An 18,895-nucleotide genomic window follows, 5' to 3' on the forward strand; every position below is an offset into this window, starting at 1 on the left:
CCCCAGCTTGTCTGGTTTTCAGGCCTGGAGGAAAGCTCTGTCACAAGGGGGATGGGCAAAAAGACCCGGCCCGCTTCTCAATCCCTCTCTTTTCACCCTTGTCTCTGCTTCATCTCCTGTGTCCGTGTCTCCCATCCTTCTCCGTGGCCATCTGTCCTTCCTCTCCCTGTCCCTCCGTGTCTGTCTCTTTCCTTCCTGTCACCACCTCCTGCCCCTTCATCCCTGCGAGCAGACTCCCAGAATCTCCTCCCCCGCTCCCGGTTGGGGGTAATGCGGCGCATGCGCCCTCGGCGCCCCTCCCTCTCCACCCCTATCTCCCGTCGGCGTCTGGGCCTCGTCCCCTTCTCTCTGTCTCCCTCTCTTCCCCCGTCACGTCCCCTGAACCCCATTACTTCCGCGGACTCCCCAGTCTCGGCTTTGGTCTCCAGCCCCAGCCCCCCAGAGGTAAGATGGGAAGAAGGGGACCTGGGGAGAAGGGGAGGGGCGAAGCATCCTGCATCCCGAGATAAACAAACCAGGGGAGGGGGCGGCGGAGACTGAGGGACCTGATGGCTGGAGAAGAATGGGGGGCTGGGCCCACATACCAGGGCCCCCTGATGGAGAACAGGAGTCCCTTATGGTGGACCAAGAACCAGAGCTGAGGGGCAGAGGCCAGCCGGGGCCCTGGGAGCTCAGATCCCGGAGCCTGGGGAGGGCCCTTTCTAGCCGCTGTCTGCTTCTAGGATTTGCTTGAAAGGCCGCCCCCAGCTCTACACTCGCCCCCCAGGGGCCACTCAAGACCATGACTAAGACAGATCCTGCCCCTATGGCCCCGCCGCCCCGGGGGGAGGAGGAGGAAGAGGAGGAGGAGGAGACCGTCCCGGAGGCCCCCAGCCCCACCCAGGAGCGCCGGCAGAAGCCTGTGGTGCACCCCTCTGCGCCTGCCCCGCTCCCCAAGGACTACGGTAACCACTCTCCACACCCTGGAATCTGGCCTGGAGCCTTGGGTGGCCAGGGAGGGTGGGCTGAGCTCTGCTGGTGGTAATGGTGGAGGGGCTCTGGGGGATTTGAGGGTGAGCCCCCTTCATTAATTCACCCATTGGAGCATGGAATTGGAATAATACTAATTTTTGATTCATGACACATCATTCGATCATTTAGTTATTCAACAAACGTTTGTTAAAAGCCTGCCATGATCCCAGCTCTATGCTAGGAGCTGGGAGGAGCTGGGAGCACAGCACCAAGCAAGACAGACCCGGTTTTTACCCTAAGAGAACTCACAGGCCTCAGTAACAAACAAATAAGTATAAAAATATAAATATGTCATTGTAAGACATGACGAAGATCGTATTTACCAAGAACAGGATGCTGCAAGAGCTCTTTGAGACGTTTCCCTAAGGAGGTAGCATTCGAGGGAGACCCAAAGGCGAATTGGGGGTTAACCAGGGAAAAGGTGGGGCAAAGGGGGCCTTGGAGGGGGACCACAGGAGCAAAGGCCCTGAAGTAGGAGGGTGTGGAGCTAAGAGGGTTGCCCCTTGGGGAAACCAAAACTGTCTAATCACGCACCAAGCAGTATTTATCAAGTGCCACTTTGTGGCAAGCCTTATGCCGGGCGATGGGAATTTATTCGTGAGCAATCCAGGCATGTTCCCTGCTCTCAGGAGAGGAGGAGAGACCAACGATGAACAGGTGAACAGGTAAACCAGATACATTTGGACAGGAATGAGAACTGTGAAAGAAAAGATGGAGAGGTAATAGATGATGGCTGGTGGGCAGCTACTTGAGAGGGAATGGTCAGGGCAGGTGTCATGGATTGAACTGTGTCCCCCAAAACGTGTGTGTCAACTTGGCTAGGCCATGATTCCCAGGATTGTGTGATGGTCCACCATTTTGTCATCCGATGGGATTTTCCTGTGTGTTGTAAATCCTACCTCTATGATGTTAATGAGGCAGGATTAGGGACAGTTATGTTAATGTGGCAGGACTCAATCTACAAGGTTAGGTTGTGTCTTAAGTCAGTCTCTTTTGAGACGGAAAAGAGAGAAGCAGAGAGACAGGGGCACCTCATACCACCAAGAAGGCAGCACTGGAAGTATAGGATGTCCTTTGGACCCGGGGTCCCTGTGCCTAGAAGCTCCTAGACCACGAGACGATTGATAACAAGGACCTTCCCCCAAAGCTTTCCCCTGGAGCTGGCACCCTGAATTTGGACTTCTAGCCTACTAGACTGTGAGAGAATAAACTTCTGATGGTTGAAGGCATCCGCTTGTGGTATTTCTGTTATAGCAGCACTAGGTAACTAAGACAGCAGGGCTTTCAGAAGAGGTGGCATTTAAGCTGAGACAAAGCATGAAGGACAATCAGCGTGGCAGAGCCAGAGAAAGGATTCCAGGCACAGAGCAGCAAGCGCAAATGCCCTGGGATTGGCTTGAGCTTGGAACAGAAAGAAGGCCACGGGGCTGCAGCCAGGGAGTGATGAGAGTTAAGGTGAGAGGTTGGTAAGGGTCAAACCTGGAAGGACCTTAAACGCCATGGTGAGGACTTTGGATGTCTCCTGTGAAGAGGGGACAACAGGGGGGGGCGGAGGTTTAAAAACAGGAGTGGTGTGTCTGATTTATAGTTTTAAAAACTCCCTCTGGCTACTGAGCAAACGGAAAAAAACTCAAACCCCCTGCCGTCGAGTCTGTTCTGACTCATAGCGACCTTATAGGACAGAGTACAACTGCTCCATAGGGTTTCCAAGGCTGTAATTTTTATGGAAGCAGACCGCCACATCTTTCTCCTGTGGAGCGGCTGGTGGGCTCAAATTGCTGACCTTTTGGTTAGCAGCCAAGCTCTCTAACCACTGCACTGCCAGGGCCACTGAGTAAAGAGGGCTGGAACTCCGCCAGAGTTGGATATAGGAGGAAGTTTTAGAAGACCTTGGCTGAGAGTCCCCAGCAACTGTGAGGTTCAGAAACTAGGCACCAGGTTCAGAGAGAAGGCACCTGCCAGGATGGGGCAGAGAGAATGGCCACTGAGGGCATGTCACCCACTAGAGGCGGCTTAGGGAGACTACAGGTTGCCTTCAGTCTGATGAAAGAATAAGAAAGCTATTTGGGGGGCTCAGGGTGGGGGATCCACCCCAGGAAACTAGAAAATCTCCTTTGGAAACTGTGGCCCAGTGGGAAGAGGGTCTAGGCTGCAGCCCCCAAGGAACCCTGTTTGCAGAACAAGGAGGGTTGAGTCACAGTGTAAAGGAGTCTGGAAATGTGGGTTAAGACACAGAGAGGGCTAAGGTGGGTTCCTTGAGGGAACCGTGTGTTTGTACGTTAACTCGGTAGAGAATGACTGAGCACCTCCTGTGTGCCAGGTACCATGCTGGGCGTTGGGGCTAAGGCAGTAAACAAGGCAGAAGAGACTCATGGTGTTCACATTCTAGTGAGGGGACAGTGAGAAGGGGAAAAAAAAGGGAGAAAGAGAGAAAGGGACCAGGCGGGCGAGAAGTAAACAAGCTGTGTTAACTAGAGCTGTGTGCTGTGATTCAGCAATAGGGCAGGAGACGGAGAAGGACAGGGGTGCTGATTTATACAGGGAGGTCGGGGAGGCCTCTGAGGACATGGCATTTGAGCACAGGCCTGCAAAGCCTGTGGAGGAAGCCTTCCTAATGGGGTGGGGAGGAGAAGGGTGCAGGGGTGGTGGGGGTCAGCAAGTGCAAAGGCCCTGAGGCAGGAATTTGCCTGGCGCATTGGAGGGACAGAGGTGGCCGTTGTGGCTGGAGAGGAGTGAGTGGGGGCAGAGGGCAGGGCAGTGATGGGGGCAGACTGTGCAGGGCCTTGTGAGACACAGTAAGGACTTTGCTTTCTACTCGTGCAGCAGAAGCCAGAGGAGGGCTCTGAGCCAAGGAAGGCCATGACGTGACTTGGGTTTTAAAAGGAGAACGTTGGACTGATTCCTGGACACACCTTCTGTATGGCACTTCCCTGGGCTATGTGTGATCCAGTTATCAATGTACTCATTCATTCAGCAGGCACTGAGTTCCTGCTCCGTGCCAGGCTCTGCTGGATGCTCATGTTGCCACAGAGGGCAGCACTCACCACTGCTCCTAAGCCCCCAGTCTAGTGCAGGGAGATGGGTGTCCCTCCGGCTGGCCACAGCTTGCATCTTGCCCATGGAGACATGTAGACTGCACAGTGTTTGAGAATTGGGAGATCTTTCTCGCAAGCCAGGGATTCTGGCGTTTTCGTTTTTACTCTGGATATTGGGAAAAAATGTGCCCACACTCTTGACAGCAGCAGTGGGCTAGGGCAGTAGTGGCCCCCTTGGGCATCCAGGCTCGGGAGTACTGTGCTGCTCAGCACACTGTTTCAGCAGGTGGGGCTTGCTGCTGTATGGGAATTGCGTCATCTTCCAATTTTTCAGGACACACTGGGGATCCAGATTTTTATGTGACATCTCTTGATTTTTAAACGTTATGCTGGCCACACAGAAAATGTCTGTGGGTTGACGATGGCCCATATGCCACCATTGCCGTCAGTGACTCCAGCTCATAGCAACACTATAAGACAGAGTAGAACAGCCCCACGGGATTTCCAAGGAACAGCTGGTGGAGTTGAACTGCCAACCTTTTGGTTAGCAGCCATAGCTCTTAATCACTGCATTAGAAGGTCTTAGAAGCAAAGACTGGAGCTCCCTTGCCTCGGGATGGGCAGTTTGCCTGGGGTGACTTTGGATTCTCATCACCCCAGCCTTCACCTTCTTCGACCCCAATGACCCGGCATGCCAGGAGATTCTGTTTGACCCCCAGACCACCATCCCTGAGCTGTTCGGCATTGTGCGCCAGTGGGTGCCCCAAGTCCAGCACAAGATTGACTTAATCGGCAATGAGGTAAGAGCACTGGGAAAGCCAGGGGGAGTGGGGAGGGGCCCCCCACGTTTGGGTAACCTTATGCCCCCTGGTACTTCCAGATTCTGCGTCGAGGATGCCACGTGAATGACCGTGATGGGCTGACCGACATGACCCTGCTCCATTATGCCTGCAAGGCTGGGGCGCACGGAGTCGGTGAGGGCCCAAGCTCCCACACCCCAGGTCCTCAGACCTGACACCCTTAAAACCACCAGAACCCAGGTCCTAAGACTCCCGTTCAGAAACCTGAGCCTAAGACCCCAAAGTGCTGCCCCTGAGGCTAAGGATTGTTCCCGTGCCCTGGGCCCTCGCTCTGGAGGAGGGGTCCCAAGTTGACCTGGGCTGTCGTGCAGGGGACCCCGCGGCGGCTGTGCGCCTATCGCAGCAGCTGCTGGCGCTGGGGGCCGACGTGACCCTGCGCAGCCGCTGGACCAACATGAACGCGCTTCACTACGCGGCCTATTTCGATGTACCGGACCTTGTGCGCGTGCTGCTCAAGGGTGCCAAGCCCCGCGGTAGGGCGGGGAGCCTGGCTGGGAGGGGGCGGGCCCACGGGAGGGGGAAGGGCGGGAAGAGCAACCCGGCTGTGGGGAGGCGTGGCTCCTAGTGGTGGGCAGAACTGAAGTCTGGCTGGAAGGGGAAAGGGCACCAGGACCCGAGGAAACTGACTGGGAGGCTGGAGGGACTGGCAAGACCCGGTGAGCGGCGGGGCCGAGAAGTGAGAGGCGGGGCTCTGAGGTGGGGGCAGGGCTGTGCCTCAGGGGATGCGGGAGGCACTGGGGCTGTGGGTTAAGAGATGACTGCAAGGGGCCGGGGTCCCAGGGGCGCTCAGCGGAACCCTCCTGTCGCCCACTCCTAGTGGTGAACTCCACATGCAGTGACTTCAACCACGGCTCAGCTCTGCACATCGCTGCCTCCAACCTGTGCCTGGGTGCCGCCAAGTGTCTGCTGGAGCATGGTGCCAACCCAGCGCTTCGGGTACTGCCCCCCTGGCCCAGCCCCGCTACCCCCGCCTCCCCGCCTCCCCGCCAGCAGATCTCTACAGAGGATGGGGAGGTCAGAACCATGTGCTTTTCTCAAGGTTCCCAAAACATAGAAATCGTGTGTACATTCAACAAATATTACCTGGAGCTCACATGGTGCTCATTATGAATCCGATGAAGCCCGTTATGAGCCCTGTTTCACAATGGGCAAACTGAGGCAGAGCGATTAAGGGAGTTGCCCAGGTTCACCCAGCAAGGAGTATCTTTTCTTTCAATCCTGGCAGACCTGTAGCCTTGTAGATAGCATTTAGAGATCATGAGGTAAGTAGAGTTGCCTTCTGTGAACGAGAGGGTTTGGTCCCCCATAAGCCCTCAATATGATCTTTGACCCCCAATCCCTCTATTACCAAGTTTGGTATCCCCAATACTAATCACCTTGCATCCAGGCATGGATATCTTGGGGGCACATGGCCTCGTCCCAGAGGCCCTGCCTGACTTCATTATCCATTGGCCCAGTTTGACCCCTGACCCTCTACCACACTAGGCCATTCTCAGTGCTCATCCCCCACAAGGCACCATTCTGGGCTTGGGGCCTGGAGGCATGGTCCCTTGAGGGCATGACCTACAGCACCTAGATGTATCCCCCATTCCCCACTGGCTTCATTCCCGTCCCACCCCAGTTCCTTGACACACATCCCCAGCCTGGGCCCTCGGGTGGGCTTCCCTGAGGATGTGGTCTGCACCTTGATGCCCTGTCCCTTCTTCTTCCCATGTTGGCCCAAGTCAGACTAGTCTCACCCCCGCTTCACCCCAGAGCCCAGGTCTCTGGGGGCGTGGCCTCCCTGGAGGCACAGCCTGTGTTGCTCAGTCTCTGCCCCCTCTCTCCCCATTGGCCCTCAGAACCGAAAGGGACAGGTGCCAGCGGAGGTGGTCCCGGACCCTATGGACATGTCTCTGGACAAGGCAGAAGCGGCGCTGGTGGCCAAGGAGCTGCGGACACTGCTGGAGGAGGCTGTGCCACTGTCTTGTGCCCTCCCCAAGGTTACGCTGCCCAACTATGACAACGTCCCAGGCAATCTCATGCTCAGTGCACTGGGCCTGCGCCTGGGAGACCGTGTGCTGCTCGATGGCCAGAAGGTCAGGGGCTGGGGATAGGGTGGGGGAAGGGCAGGACTCGGCCCCCTCATCCCTCAGAGCGGGGCCCTGGGCAGAGTGTAGGCTCCCCTTTGTCTGCCCTCCCTCCCAATCATTGACACAGTCCACCATTTCATCCAGCATTCTTCCGTGAGCAGCTCCTCTGTGCCCCACCCTGGGCTGAGTGGTCCGTCTACACAGTGGGGGAGGCACAGGCTAGATGGTCAGGGCTGTGATGAAGGAGGCACAGGGCTGTGATGGAGAAGCACAGGGCAGAGGGTCAGGGCTGTGATGGGGGAGGCATTGTGGTGGCTACCTCTGCACTCCCAACTTTGGGAAGTATAGGTCAGAGTGATGGGGCAGGCTGGAATAGAGCACCCCACCCAACTTGAAGTTGAGGAGGTGTGAACCAGGGGAAGAAACGAAGAAAAGGGTCTCAGGTGGAAAGGCCTAGAGGTCAGAGCAATCTTCCTCATTTAGGCATTCCAGCTTTCATTCATTTACCAGGCATCCTCAGGCTCTGCTGGGCCCAGCCCACCTCTGGCAATAAAGTGCTATATCCATCCCAGCCCTGCTCTCATACAGCACCATTTGTAATGAAAGATAAAAACCAAACCTGTTGCCGTCGATTTGATCCCGACTCATAGTGACCCCATAGAACAGAGTAGAACTGCCTCATAGGGTTTCCAAGGAGCAGCTGATGGATTCAAACTGCTGACCTTTTGGTTAGGAGCTGAGCTCTTAACCTCTGCACCACCAGGGCTCAACCCCCATGCCATCAAGTCGATTCTGACCAGTCAATAAAGTAAACCCATGTTTAAGATAATTTCTGGTGGCAATCAGGATTGTGCAGTTTGTTAAATGACTGGATTAAGTAAACTGTCTCTGGCTGAGGGCAGAGGTGGTTTCAGCTGTGATGGTCTAGGAGGGCCTCTCTGAGGAGGTGATTTCAAGGCTGAGACAGGAAGCAGCTCACCCTGCAAAGATATGGGGACAGCGTAAACAGCAGATACTAAGGCTCAAAGGTGGAAAGGGGCAGTGTGACTGGAGGGAGGTTATCCAGTGTGGAGGGCTGGAGAGCAGCAGGAGCTGGATCACACCAGGCCTGCAGGCCACCGAAAGGAATTAGGATTTTGCTTCCCAGTGAAGAGCTTTGTATGTGTCAGCCCCATCTCGAAAGCTTCCCACACATGATAAAATCAAATCCCTGTGATAATTCTGAAAGGAGGAACCAGGCAACACTCCCCATTTCACAGCCCAGAAGACGGTAACAGGCCCTGAGAGTGGACACCGTTTGCCGAAGAGACGTAATCACAATCACTGCCCTCTAGAGGAACAGCACAGCACAGTGGTTAGGGGCTCGGGCTCGGGCTCAGGGATTGGCTCAGGCAAACCCCAGCTTTGCTACTGGGCCTGGGGTGGGTGATTCCATTTCTCTGGATGTCAGTCTTCTCATCTGTAAAGTGGGCTTAATAATAGTCCCCAACTCATGGGGTTGTGTGAGATTTAAATAAGTTAAAATGTTGGAGCACTTTAAATGTGGCAGGTGTGACTGGGAAAATGGATTTTCAATTTAATTTTAATTAAACTTAAATGGTCACATGTAGCTAGTAGCTACTCACTGTATGAGACAAGCCAAAACCAAACCCGTTGCCGTCGAGTTGATTCTGACTCATAGTGACCCTATAGGCAGGGCAGCTCTGTAACAGTTTCGTAAGGCAGGTGCTATTTCTCTTCCCATTTCACAGTGAGGAAATTGAGGAGAAAGGTTAAGTTATATAGCCAATAAATGGTGATGTTCAAGCTGAGATTTGAACCCAGGGCTCCCTCATCTACGTACCATGCTGCCTCTGTGCCGGTGGTCCACTCTGACCTCCCCGACGCCCTCCCCAGCCATATCCTCCCTTGTCTCCCCAGACGGGTACGCTGCGGTTCTGTGGGACCACGGAGTTCGCCAGTGGCCAGTGGGTGGGCGTGGAGCTGGATGAACCTGAGGGCAAGAATGACGGCAGTGTCGGGGGTGTCCGGTACTTCATTTGCCCCCCCAAGCAGGGTCAGTCCCAGCTGGGGCCCGAGGGGTGTGGGTGAGGATGGCGGGGTCCCCTCAGCAGTTCCAATGCTGCTGACCAGGTAATGGGGGTTGGCTGGGAGATGGTGGTGGGGCAGAGGGCAGAGGCTTGGACAACTCCCAGCCCAGGCTCTGTCTCCCCCAGGTCTCTTTGCCTCCGTGTCCAAGATCTCCAAGGCAGTGGATGCACCCCCCTCATCCGTCACCTCCACGCCCAGGACTCCCCGGATGGGTTTCTCCCGTGTCACTGGCAAAGGCCGTAGGGAGCACAAAGGTCAGAGGGTGGAGCCCTAGACAGGGGAGAGCCAGTCTTGAGGATATTTTGTGGGCACCCCAGCTTCTGTGACTTGATTTCTCCTCAGACCCAAACTACAGCTTTAGAGGAGGATTTCTGAGTTCCTGACTTCCGTGATTCAGTTTCTCCTTTGGCTCCTTCAGTTCTTAGAAGGACCCAGGGGTTTCCTGCCTTCTGTGACTTAATTTCCCCTCAGGTCTAAAGGCCTGTGGGTTTCCTGGCCTTTGTCACTTGATTTACCCTCAGACCCAAACCCTCCTTTATTTTAAAAGGAGAATTTCTGGGTTCTTGAATTCTGTGACTCAGTTTCTTTTTTGGCCCTAATCTCAGCTCTGAGAAAGGATTTTTGGGGTTCTTTAGGTTCTGTGACTCAGTTTCCCATGCCTAAATCTTCCCCCCAGTTCTGGGAATGGAGTTTTCTGGCATCAGGGATTCAGTTTCCCTTTGATCCCAAAATGCCGCAGTTCTGGAGAAGGCTCTGGCATTCCCCTGATTGGTGCCAGGACAGGATTCTACCTCGGAGTTTTCCGGGCGGCCTGGGGTCTCCAGGGCTGGTGTCTGGAGGCCCCACTTCTACCCCTTGCCCCCTCCCCCTCCAGGCAAGAAGAAGTCGCCGTCATCCCCGTCTCTGGGCAGCCTGCAGCAGCGAGAGGGCGCCAAGGCTGAAGTCGGGGACCAAGTCCTGGTTGCGGGACAGAAGCAGGGGATTGTGCGCTTCTACGGGAAGACAGACTTTGCCCCAGGTGAGGGTGGGACTCTAGGCTGGGGGCCAGACAGGGCCACAAAGCATTCTGACACTGGCTTGCTCTAGGTTACTGGTATGGCATCGAGCTAGACCAGCCCACAGGCAAGCATGACGGCTCAGTCTTCGGCGTGCGGTACTTCACCTGCCCCCCAAAGCATGGCGTCTTTGCTCCAGCATCCCGCATTCAGAGGTGAGTCCAGACTCCAGTCCTCAACCCAGGGCACCTCTCAGAGCCCTGACCCCCTCAGATGGTCTCCTCCTCTTGGACCTGAGGGCAGTGTGGATCCCACCACACACCTCATAGACCCCACCTCTTGTGGATCTGACCCCCCACTCCTGTGTTTCCCCAGGATCGGTGGATCCACTGACCCTCCTGGGGACAGCGCTGGAGCCAAAAAAGTGCATCAAGTGACAAGTGAGTTGGGACCTGGGGTATGGGGATGAGTGTAAGTCTGAGGGTGGGAGGCAGGGTCCTGGGTTCTCAGGTGTATGCTGGTGAGAGTCCCCAGTACGTAGTTGTGGACATAGAGTCCAGGCACATGATGAGATGGTCCCAAAGGGAGTATGTGCTGCAGGTTTGGAGGTGTTAACAAGGTTTGGGCAGGCACTGGGGATGTGAGGTCAATGAGTATTGGGGACATGGGTGTGTATTGATGGGGCAGGCACTGCGGATGTGAGGTCAATGAGTATTGGGGACATGGGTGTGTATTGACAATACCCAGATGGATATTGGGAATGTGAGGTCCAGGTAGGGACTGGGGACGTGGGTAAGCATTAGGTGACAAAGGGTTCAGGTGGGTATTGGGGACATGGATGGGTATTAATGGCAAGCAGTCTGGGTGGGTATTAAGGACACCAAAACCAGAAACCAAACCTGTTGCCATTGAGTCGATTCCGACTCATAGCGACCCTACAGGACGGAGTAGAACTGCGCCACAGAGTATCCAAGGAGTGCCTGGTGGATTCAAACTGCCGACATTTTGGTTAACAGCCGTAGCTCTTAACCACTGCACCACCAGGGTTTCCACTGAGGACACAGGTGGCTGTTAATAACAAGGGGTCCGAGCAGGGATTTGGGATAAGGGGCTGGTATTACTGAAGTGGGGTGCAGGTCAGCACTGGGAACATGGTAGGTATAAATGACAAGGAGTCTGGGTAAGTACTGGGGACATGACTTAGTGGTAATAAGGATGGGGGGGTGTCCATGGTGTAGGATCTGTACTGGGGATGTGGGGTCTCAGTGAGTGTGAATGACAACAATCCAGGTGAGTGTTGCAAACCCAGGATCTATGAGGGGCTTGGAACCACAGGATCTGAGCAGGTCTGGGTGAGTCTGGAAGATCCATGCATCTGAGCCAGCAGGGTACTTCAGGTCCAAGGGGTGATATGGGGCTCCCTCTGTCATCCCCTCACCTAAGGATCTGCCCTACCCTCCTCTCCAGTGACACAGCCCAAACGTACCTTCACGACAGTCCGTACCCCAAAGGACATCACGTCAGAGAACTCCATCTCCAGGTGTGTAGCCAACCCCTGTCCTCTTTCATGGGATGTTTAGGAAGTGGCATCCACAAGGTCGCTGGGCTCTGTGGCCTGGAGCTCAGAAGAGAGGTTGGGGCTGGAAACAGAAGTTAGAAAAACTTGTAGCTAGGTAAGCTTCCCCAGGAGCAGTCTTTATGGAGTGGGGCCCCGCATTGAATTCCAGTGACTTCAACTTGTAACGGGCAGGTAGAGGAAGCCTGAGAAGGCCCAGCCAGGGAGGTAAAGACAGAATCCCAAAAAGCTAAACTCCAAGTCCTTGCTGGAGGGTGGTGGATCCAGAGGGTCCTGCACTCCGCATCAGGTCATGATCTGGTTCTCCTTTCTAGGTTGCTCTTCTGTTGCTGGTTTCCCTGGATGCTGAGGGCGGAGATGCAGTCTTAGAGGCCCTCATACTTGACAAAGAGACACATAGCCCCCTCTAGCATCTCCTGAGACAAGGAGTCCCCTCTACCCTGAGATAGAGATCCCCAGTAACATCCAGAATAGAGACCCCCATTAGCCAACCCTCAATCACTGAGGCCCCATTACTAACAGATTCCCTCTGATAATGCCCCAGATACAGACCCCCATGTCACCCAGAGATTCCCTGAGTATAGCACCTCCAGGTTAGTCCCCATCCTACCCCTCACGGCAGACCCCCCGATTAACAGATACTACCCCAAATGACAGTGACCCTGTCCATATCATACAGCAGGGCTTTCCTTAGCCACTCATCACTGGATCAGAAATCCTCCCATGGACAAAGACTCCACAGGTCCCCTTGATATAAACACAGGTCACACCTCCAGAGTAATGACCTTCATGTCACTATCCCCCATTTCCCATAAGCACCCTTGAGATGTTGTAACCCCATGGTCACCATGAAGCCTTCACAGTCCAATCCCTAATCAGAGACCCATTAATAGACCCCTGTCCTTGCCCCTCAAGAAGAGACCCATATTAAACAGCCCACTGTCACCCCCAACTTACAGAACCAAAACAGTCCTGGAAGTGTTCATTACAGGACCCTCAAGTCTTCCTATCCTCTGCCCCCTCAAGAAGCCCCCAGTGCCTTGTATGAAGCCCGCCCCACATGGCCCACAGCCTCTGTGCTGGCCAGGCTCCCAGAAAAGTCTCTATTTTTAAAGTAATGACCTTCCCCCTTTGGGGGACTCCAAAATTTAGAGGCCCCATTCTGGGCCTCTGGGTATCCCAAACCCCAGAATACACATCCCAGACTCCCCTGTGCTCCCAAGTCCTACAGCCCCAATAAGACCCCACGACCCTAACTCCCAGGTACCCCGAATCATCAAATCTCCAAATCCCCAGGGAATCCCAAATTTAAAAACCCAATCCTAAGCCCCCAGGAAACCCCAATCATGGAGGTCCTTGTGCCTAGAGCGGAGGAGACTGCAGTCTGGGGATATGCATTCCAGCCTCCCAGGGCATCTCAATCCCTCTTCATAGGCCCCAGGAGACCCCGAACAGAATTCCCATCCCTGGAAATGAGGATTCCAATGTGGAATCCATGGATCTCAAGACAGTCAAATTCCAAAAGCCCCAGCCCCAAGGGAACCCCAAATCCTAAGACCTCCATCTCCTATACATGGAGGGCTCCAAGGCCCTGAGAGGATCCCAGTTCTGGAGCCTCCCGTTTCAATCTACCTTCTGGTCACAGGTGCAAGACACCAAATCTGAGTCCCCAAAGGACCCCACAGCGCCTGTGCCAGGCCAACAGCATGAGGGAGAACCTGAAGGCCCAGGGGGTCCTGGGCGGGCCTGGGGCCTTGACCACCGAAGAGATCTCACGACAGCCCCTTCACTGCATGCCCCCAAACTCAGCATGAGCCCTGCCCCCTTCAATAAAGACGTTTCTATGGCATCTGTGTGTCGGGTCAGTGGGAAGTGACGGCCTGCGTCCGTGCTCTCGCTGAGGGAGGCTGAGAGAGCAGGTCCTTCCTTCAACCCTGCCTCCCAGGGTCAAGGGCATCGGACGGTCTAGCCTGCGGGAGGTCCTGACAGCCCCCCGAGCGCTGCGGCCGCCACTCCGCTCCGCCCATCTATCCCCTCGGGAGCGCGGACAGGTTCGCTTCTGGAGCTCTGATTGGCTGTGGCGGACCAAGGGGCACCCAATGGCTCAGGAGCCAGGGAGCGCAGCCTATCCCGAGACGAAGGCGAGGGGCGGGCGAACACTGGCTGAGAGTGCCGATTGGGTGGGAGGCGGGCCCTTTAGGGGCTTTGGGAGTTCCCATTGGTCTGGGGATTCTCGCGTCAGCAATGTGGGGCGGAAGTGGCTGGGAAGGGATGGGGAGCGTGTTGAATTTGGAAATTGGAGGGGGCAGTGGTGGACGGTCAGTGTGGGAGGTGGTCCGGGGAGGAGATGGGGGTCCGAGAGGGCTGAGAGGGGGGATCCGGGATAGCTCAGTGTGGGAGTTCGTGGAGGCTCAGGGTGTGAGGTCCTAGAGGACTCAGTGGGGGGTCTGAAGGGTTCAGGGAGGGAAGGGGGTTTGAGAGCGGTCAGACTCAGGGCTAGAGGTCCAGCGGTGCTGGGGTGTGGGGGGCGCTAGGGGAAGGAAGTCTCGGAGGTTCAGAGTGGAAGGATACGAGGAGGCTCAGATTTAGAACACGGGGAGACTCCGAATGGGGAATCCGAAGAGGCTTGAGGCTGGAGAGGGCTCCATGGGGGCCCTAAGCGTTGCTAGAGAGCTGGGCTCAAGGTTGCAGGTCTGAAGTTAGGATGAGGGCTCAAATTGAGGTGCTTAAAGGCGTTCTGGGGTGCAGCCCTGGGGGCTATGTATGTGCAGAACACTTGAGAAAGACTCTCTCTACGTGCGGGTCGGAGGACGTTCTCCAAGAGGCCTGAGAGTGTGGGGACTGTTCCAGGTGCTCATTATGTCTGGGCATGCAGCCTTGGGGCTTGTTGTATGGCTTTTGAGATGCTGAGGACTCAGGTGTTAGAGACCAAGTGCGGTTCTCAAGAGGGCTGAGGTGAGATCCTGGCCCTGGATGGGGCAAAAGGCTGGCTCATGGCTGGAGGGTGGGAGGCCTGGGGACTTCAGCGTGTCCTCTCTTTCCCACAGGACAGGGTGCATGGAGTTGGTGTCAATGGAGGAGCAGGACGCCAGGGTCCCGGCCCTGGAACCATTCAGGGTGGAGCAGGTTGTCAGATTGGGGGATGGAGAGGGTGAAGGTGGGGACTAGGGGACAGGGGTGGGAGGTGGGGATAGACAGGCTGACTGACTCCTGGGTTTGTGGGCTGGGACTGCCCCTCTCTCCAAATTAATTCTTACCCTCATGGTCCAGCCCCCTCCTCCTCAATGGGCATGGGTCCCTAGACTCCAGGCCCCAGCCTGTATGGGGATATCCTAAGCTCTGCCCCCAAGGGGGCTGCTGCTCAGCAGTGATAGGACTCTGGTGTGGGTTGAAGGGCCACACCTTCAGGGGTGGTCTCTCTATCCCAGGCACCACCTGTAATCTACTACGTCCCTGACTTCATCTCCAAGGAAGAGGAGGAGTATTTGCTTCGACAGGTGACCCCATGCCCTCCTGGTCTGTTTTTCCCTCTTCCCAGATCCCTTCTCAACCCCCATCCCAGCCCCTGTGTAAGAGTCCCCAAAGCTGCAGTGAAGACCTGGCCGGAAGGAGGGTGCCACACAGCATCCATCCCCCACCTTCCCTGTTCCTCCCTCAGGACCTGTTGGGACCTGTCAGAATGAGCCTTCACCAGGAGGCCCAGGGACACCAAACTGATCTTTAGAAGGAGGTGGTTATTATGGAGCCCAGGCTCTGGTGCTGAGATAGCCCAGTCTAGACCCCCAATGAAGGTGTTACCGAGATTATATTCCTCATACTGGAATAGCCCAGTGCAACCCCAGAGTCTCAGGAACAAGGAAGTTACAGAGCTCATGCTCCCTGTGCTGAGATAGCCCATTCCTGCTATTTTAAAGAAAAGAAGGTTATAAACATAAGCTAAGATAGCCCAGTTCAGGCCCTTGAGATTTGGGGAATGTGGAGTTAACGGTGTTCAGATTTCTGTGCTGAGCTAGCCCAGGGATCAGAATGTTACAGAGTAAACTCTCTGCTGTGCTGAGATATCATAGACCCAGAGTCTTAGGAGTAAGGTTCCCAAGCACAAACCACCTATGCTCAGATAGCCCAGCCCATATTCTTAAGATCTGGGAAAAAAGTAATTACAAAGCTCAGAGTCCCTGCATTGGGATGGCCTTTTGCAGCCTCAAATCCTTAGGAATGAGGTTACAGAACACACATTTTCTCTATGCTGGGATATCCCATTCTAGCTTGAGCCCCAGGAACAAGTTGACTACACAACACAGATTGTTGTACTGAGATAGCCCATTCCAGACCTTTGGGTTCTTGGGACTGAAGAAGTTACATATCTCAGAATCCCTGGGCTGAAGCAGCCCAGTCCAGCCCCATATCCATGAAATGAATGAGATTATAGATTTCTTGTACTGAGATAGCCTATTCTAGACTCTTGGGATCTTGACAGTGAAGGACTTTCAAAGTACTCTCGTCACTGTGCTGAGATAGCCCAGGTTAGCACACTCTCTCCCTCAGACAATGGGAACAAGGAGGTTCCAGAATTCAGACTGTGCTAACGTAGCCCAGGAATCAGGAAATTACAGAGTGCAGACTATTTGCTGGGCTGAAAGAACCCAGCCCAGCCCCCACCCCTGAGTACATTCGGACCGTGATTGTGCCGCCCTGCTGCCCTTCCTCAATCCTGGTAGACACAGGTAGACTTTGGGGCCAGAGGCCTCTCCAGGGGAGAAGGCAAATGGCAAAATCCTTGGAACACGCTATCCCAGAGAACGATCCTACAGACACTGAGATACCCCATTTCCAACCCCAGGTAAAGACATCCCTGTTGGCCTGGGTGGAACAATCAGGGAGTAACCACTCTCCCCACTTCCCAGGTCTCCAATGCCCCAAAACCAAAGTGGACCCAGCTCTCTGGGAGGAAGTTACAGAACTGGGGTAAGTGGCCCTGGCTGGGGCATGGGCGATTTGAGGATGTGAGCTGGGGCATGGGGCTGGGGTCAGGTTGTCTCAAGATGTTGTATATCCCTAAGAGTTCAAGGGATCCTAAGGGGTCAGGAAGATTCTAAGAGGTCTGTGGAAGTTCTGAGGGTCAAGGACTTCCTAATGAGTTGGGCGTACCTCAGAGGGTCCAGGGGTCTGGAGAAGTCCAGAAACCTTTAAGGGTTGGGTGGTGATCTCCAAAGGGCGAGGGTTCCCTGAGGGGGTCAGGGTGCTGCCAACCACTCCTTGGTTGGTGCCCTCAGGACTGCATTGTTCCCCTCCAGGTGGGCTCCCCCATCCCCGGGGGATGGTCCCTGAGCGACTGCCCCTATGGCTCCAGCGCTATGTGGACAAGGTGTCTGACCTCAGCCTTTTTGGGGGCCTCCCAGCCAACCATGTCCTCGTGAACCAGTATCTGCCTGGGGAGGGCATCATGGTAACTACACACCCTCACCCCAACCCCCATAGTCATGGCATCCCCCCAGACCTCTGACGTACCATGGGGCAGGCATCCTGTTTAGCCACCCTCTGCATTCATCAAGTAGCCACACATGCCAACCAGGCATTCATCTCCCTGTCCTCAGCTTGGGAGCCCCCCATAATCCTAGAGGGTGGGGGGTATGGGCTCCTGCCCTGCTAGCCCTGGTGCCCACTCCCCAGCCTCATGAGGATGGGCCGCTGTACTACCCGACCATCACCACCATCAGCCTGGGCTCCCACACCATGCTGGATCTCTATGAGCCGCGGCAGCCAAACGACGATGGTGCTCCCGAGCAGGTGGGTCCTGAGCACTGCCACAGCCACTGGTGGGCACCCAACATCCCACATCCTCCAAGATGCCCCCATTTGCCTACTCGAGGGGTACCTCTGACGCCCCCTCAGATACCTCCCACCCCCTCATGGAGTACACCCACATTCTCCCGGATACCCCGGCCTATCTACTGGCAGGGCGTCCTGGATACCATAATATTCACAGACACCCCAATGCCCCCACCTGCTGACTGGCTATCCCTAACACCCCACACATCCTCTGACCCCACAGGCCCACAGAGTGCTCCAACAGGCCAAGGCCTACATATTCCCCACATGGAATTCCCCCGTTCCCTGACAGACACTTCAGTCTTCTCAGGTACCCCAATGCCATTCGCTCATGGAGTATTCCAGCAGCTTCCCAGATACCTTGACTCACTGCCCACTGCACAGGGCACCCAAACACTGACATCCCCCCTGCCATTCCAATAATGCAATCTGTGGTGCAGGACACCCCCAGATATCCTGACAGCCCTCTGTTAGGGTTGCCCATGACAGCAGCTTCTGGTCCTCTTTCTCTGGGCCACGCATTTCTGACTCCCTAGCGTTCACAGAAACTCACCCCAACACACGGAACCTCTCTGTTCCCTGGGGCTCACTTTGTTCCCCAAGGTCCTGACTTTGGCCACACCCTCCCAGCCCCAGCTATACCTAATTTCCTGGGGGCCACTGATCCCTGGGTCCTACCCCAGACCCAGCCCTTTGGAGATCACAGCTGCAGCCCCTGGGAGGGGTGACCCTTGGACCTATGTGCAGCCTGGCTCCCACCCCCTTGGAGGAACTGCTGACCCCCTCGGCCCCCTTTCCCCAGCCCCTGCCCAGTACTCGCTGATTTTCACTCCCCGGCCCCAAAAGCCCCGTCCGGAGAAACAAGCTTGCCCCTGGCTCAGAAGCCTGCTGACTTTCCCCGCTCCCCACCTCTGGGGGCCTGCTGACCCTCACTCGCTCTGCAGCCGCGGCCCCCGCCCAGGCCCACCACCTCGCTGCTGCTGGAACCTCGCAGCCTGCTGGTGCTCCGTGGCACCGCCTACACCCGCCTCCTCCACGGCATCGCAGCCACCCGCGTAGACGCCCTCGACGCCGCCTCCTTGCCGCCCAACGCGACCGCCTGCCCGTCGGCTCGGCCTGGAGCCCACCTGGCCCGCGGCACCCGCATCTCGCTGACCATCCGCCGCGTGCCCCGCGTGCTGCGCGCCAGTCTCCTCCTCAGCAAGTGACCTGGACCTGATGGGATTCCCGGGCTCCTGCCCACTTCGGGAGAGCTGTGACCTGTGGCCTTGGAACCTTAGGACAGAGGGGGTTCCCTGGGTTATTTCTCCAGTAACATTGTGGAACCACAGAAAAAGACCCTATTCTAAATAAACCAAAAATATCTTCCTTCGGTTTTAGAGTTTTGGGGTGGGAGCCAGATGTTTGGGTTCCTGAGGGGTGCTGC

At 55.7% G+C, this 18,895-nt stretch overlaps 2 protein-coding genes across 10 annotated transcripts; both read left to right on the plus strand.

Moving 5' to 3' along the window:
• Window positions 1-282: 282 nt before the first annotated feature.
• On the plus strand, window positions 283-13,489 carry CLIP3 (CAP-Gly domain containing linker protein 3). Of its 2 annotated transcripts, none has more exons than XM_064293507.1 (14): window positions 283-444; window positions 767-944; window positions 4,707-4,846; window positions 4,927-5,020; window positions 5,218-5,379; window positions 5,724-5,842; window positions 6,748-6,984; window positions 8,899-9,034; window positions 9,195-9,323; window positions 9,944-10,087; window positions 10,156-10,279; window positions 10,440-10,504; window positions 11,532-11,604; window positions 11,955-13,489. In XM_064293507.1, the coding sequence occupies exons 2-14, from the start codon at window positions 782-784 to the stop codon at window positions 12,007-12,009; spliced, it is 1,641 nt and encodes a 546-aa protein (XP_064149577.1). In that variant the 5' UTR covers window positions 283-444; window positions 767-781; the 3' UTR covers window positions 12,010-13,489. The 2 variants fall into 2 exon arrangements, with proteins under 2 accessions (XP_064149577.1, XP_064149578.1); XM_064293508.1 differs by having other exon boundaries at window positions 347-444; window positions 723-944.
• Window positions 13,490-13,892: 403 nt separating this feature from the next.
• Window positions 13,893-18,837, plus strand: ALKBH6 (alkB homolog 6). Of its 8 annotated transcripts, XM_064293513.1 has the most exons (8): window positions 13,947-13,958; window positions 14,491-14,595; window positions 14,688-14,766; window positions 15,069-15,137; window positions 16,545-16,605; window positions 16,935-17,086; window positions 17,311-17,427; window positions 18,414-18,837. In XM_064293513.1, the coding sequence occupies exons 3-8, from the start codon at window positions 14,698-14,700 to the stop codon at window positions 18,675-18,677; spliced, it is 732 nt and encodes a 243-aa protein (XP_064149583.1). In that variant the 5' UTR covers window positions 13,947-13,958; window positions 14,491-14,595; window positions 14,688-14,697; the 3' UTR covers window positions 18,678-18,837. The 8 variants fall into 8 exon arrangements, with proteins under 8 accessions (XP_064149580.1, XP_064149581.1, XP_064149579.1 ...); XM_064293510.1 differs by lacking the exon at window positions 14,491-14,595 and having other exon boundaries at window positions 13,893-13,958; window positions 15,111-15,137; XM_064293509.1 differs by lacking the exon at window positions 14,491-14,595 and having other exon boundaries at window positions 13,896-13,958.
• The last annotated feature ends 58 nt before the right edge of the window (window positions 18,838-18,895 follow it).

The sequence above is a fragment of the Loxodonta africana genome, chromosome 11 (assembly GCF_030014295.1).
Source record: "Loxodonta africana isolate mLoxAfr1 chromosome 11, mLoxAfr1.hap2, whole genome shotgun sequence".
Classification (NCBI taxonomy): domain Eukaryota; kingdom Metazoa; phylum Chordata; class Mammalia; order Proboscidea; family Elephantidae; genus Loxodonta; species Loxodonta africana.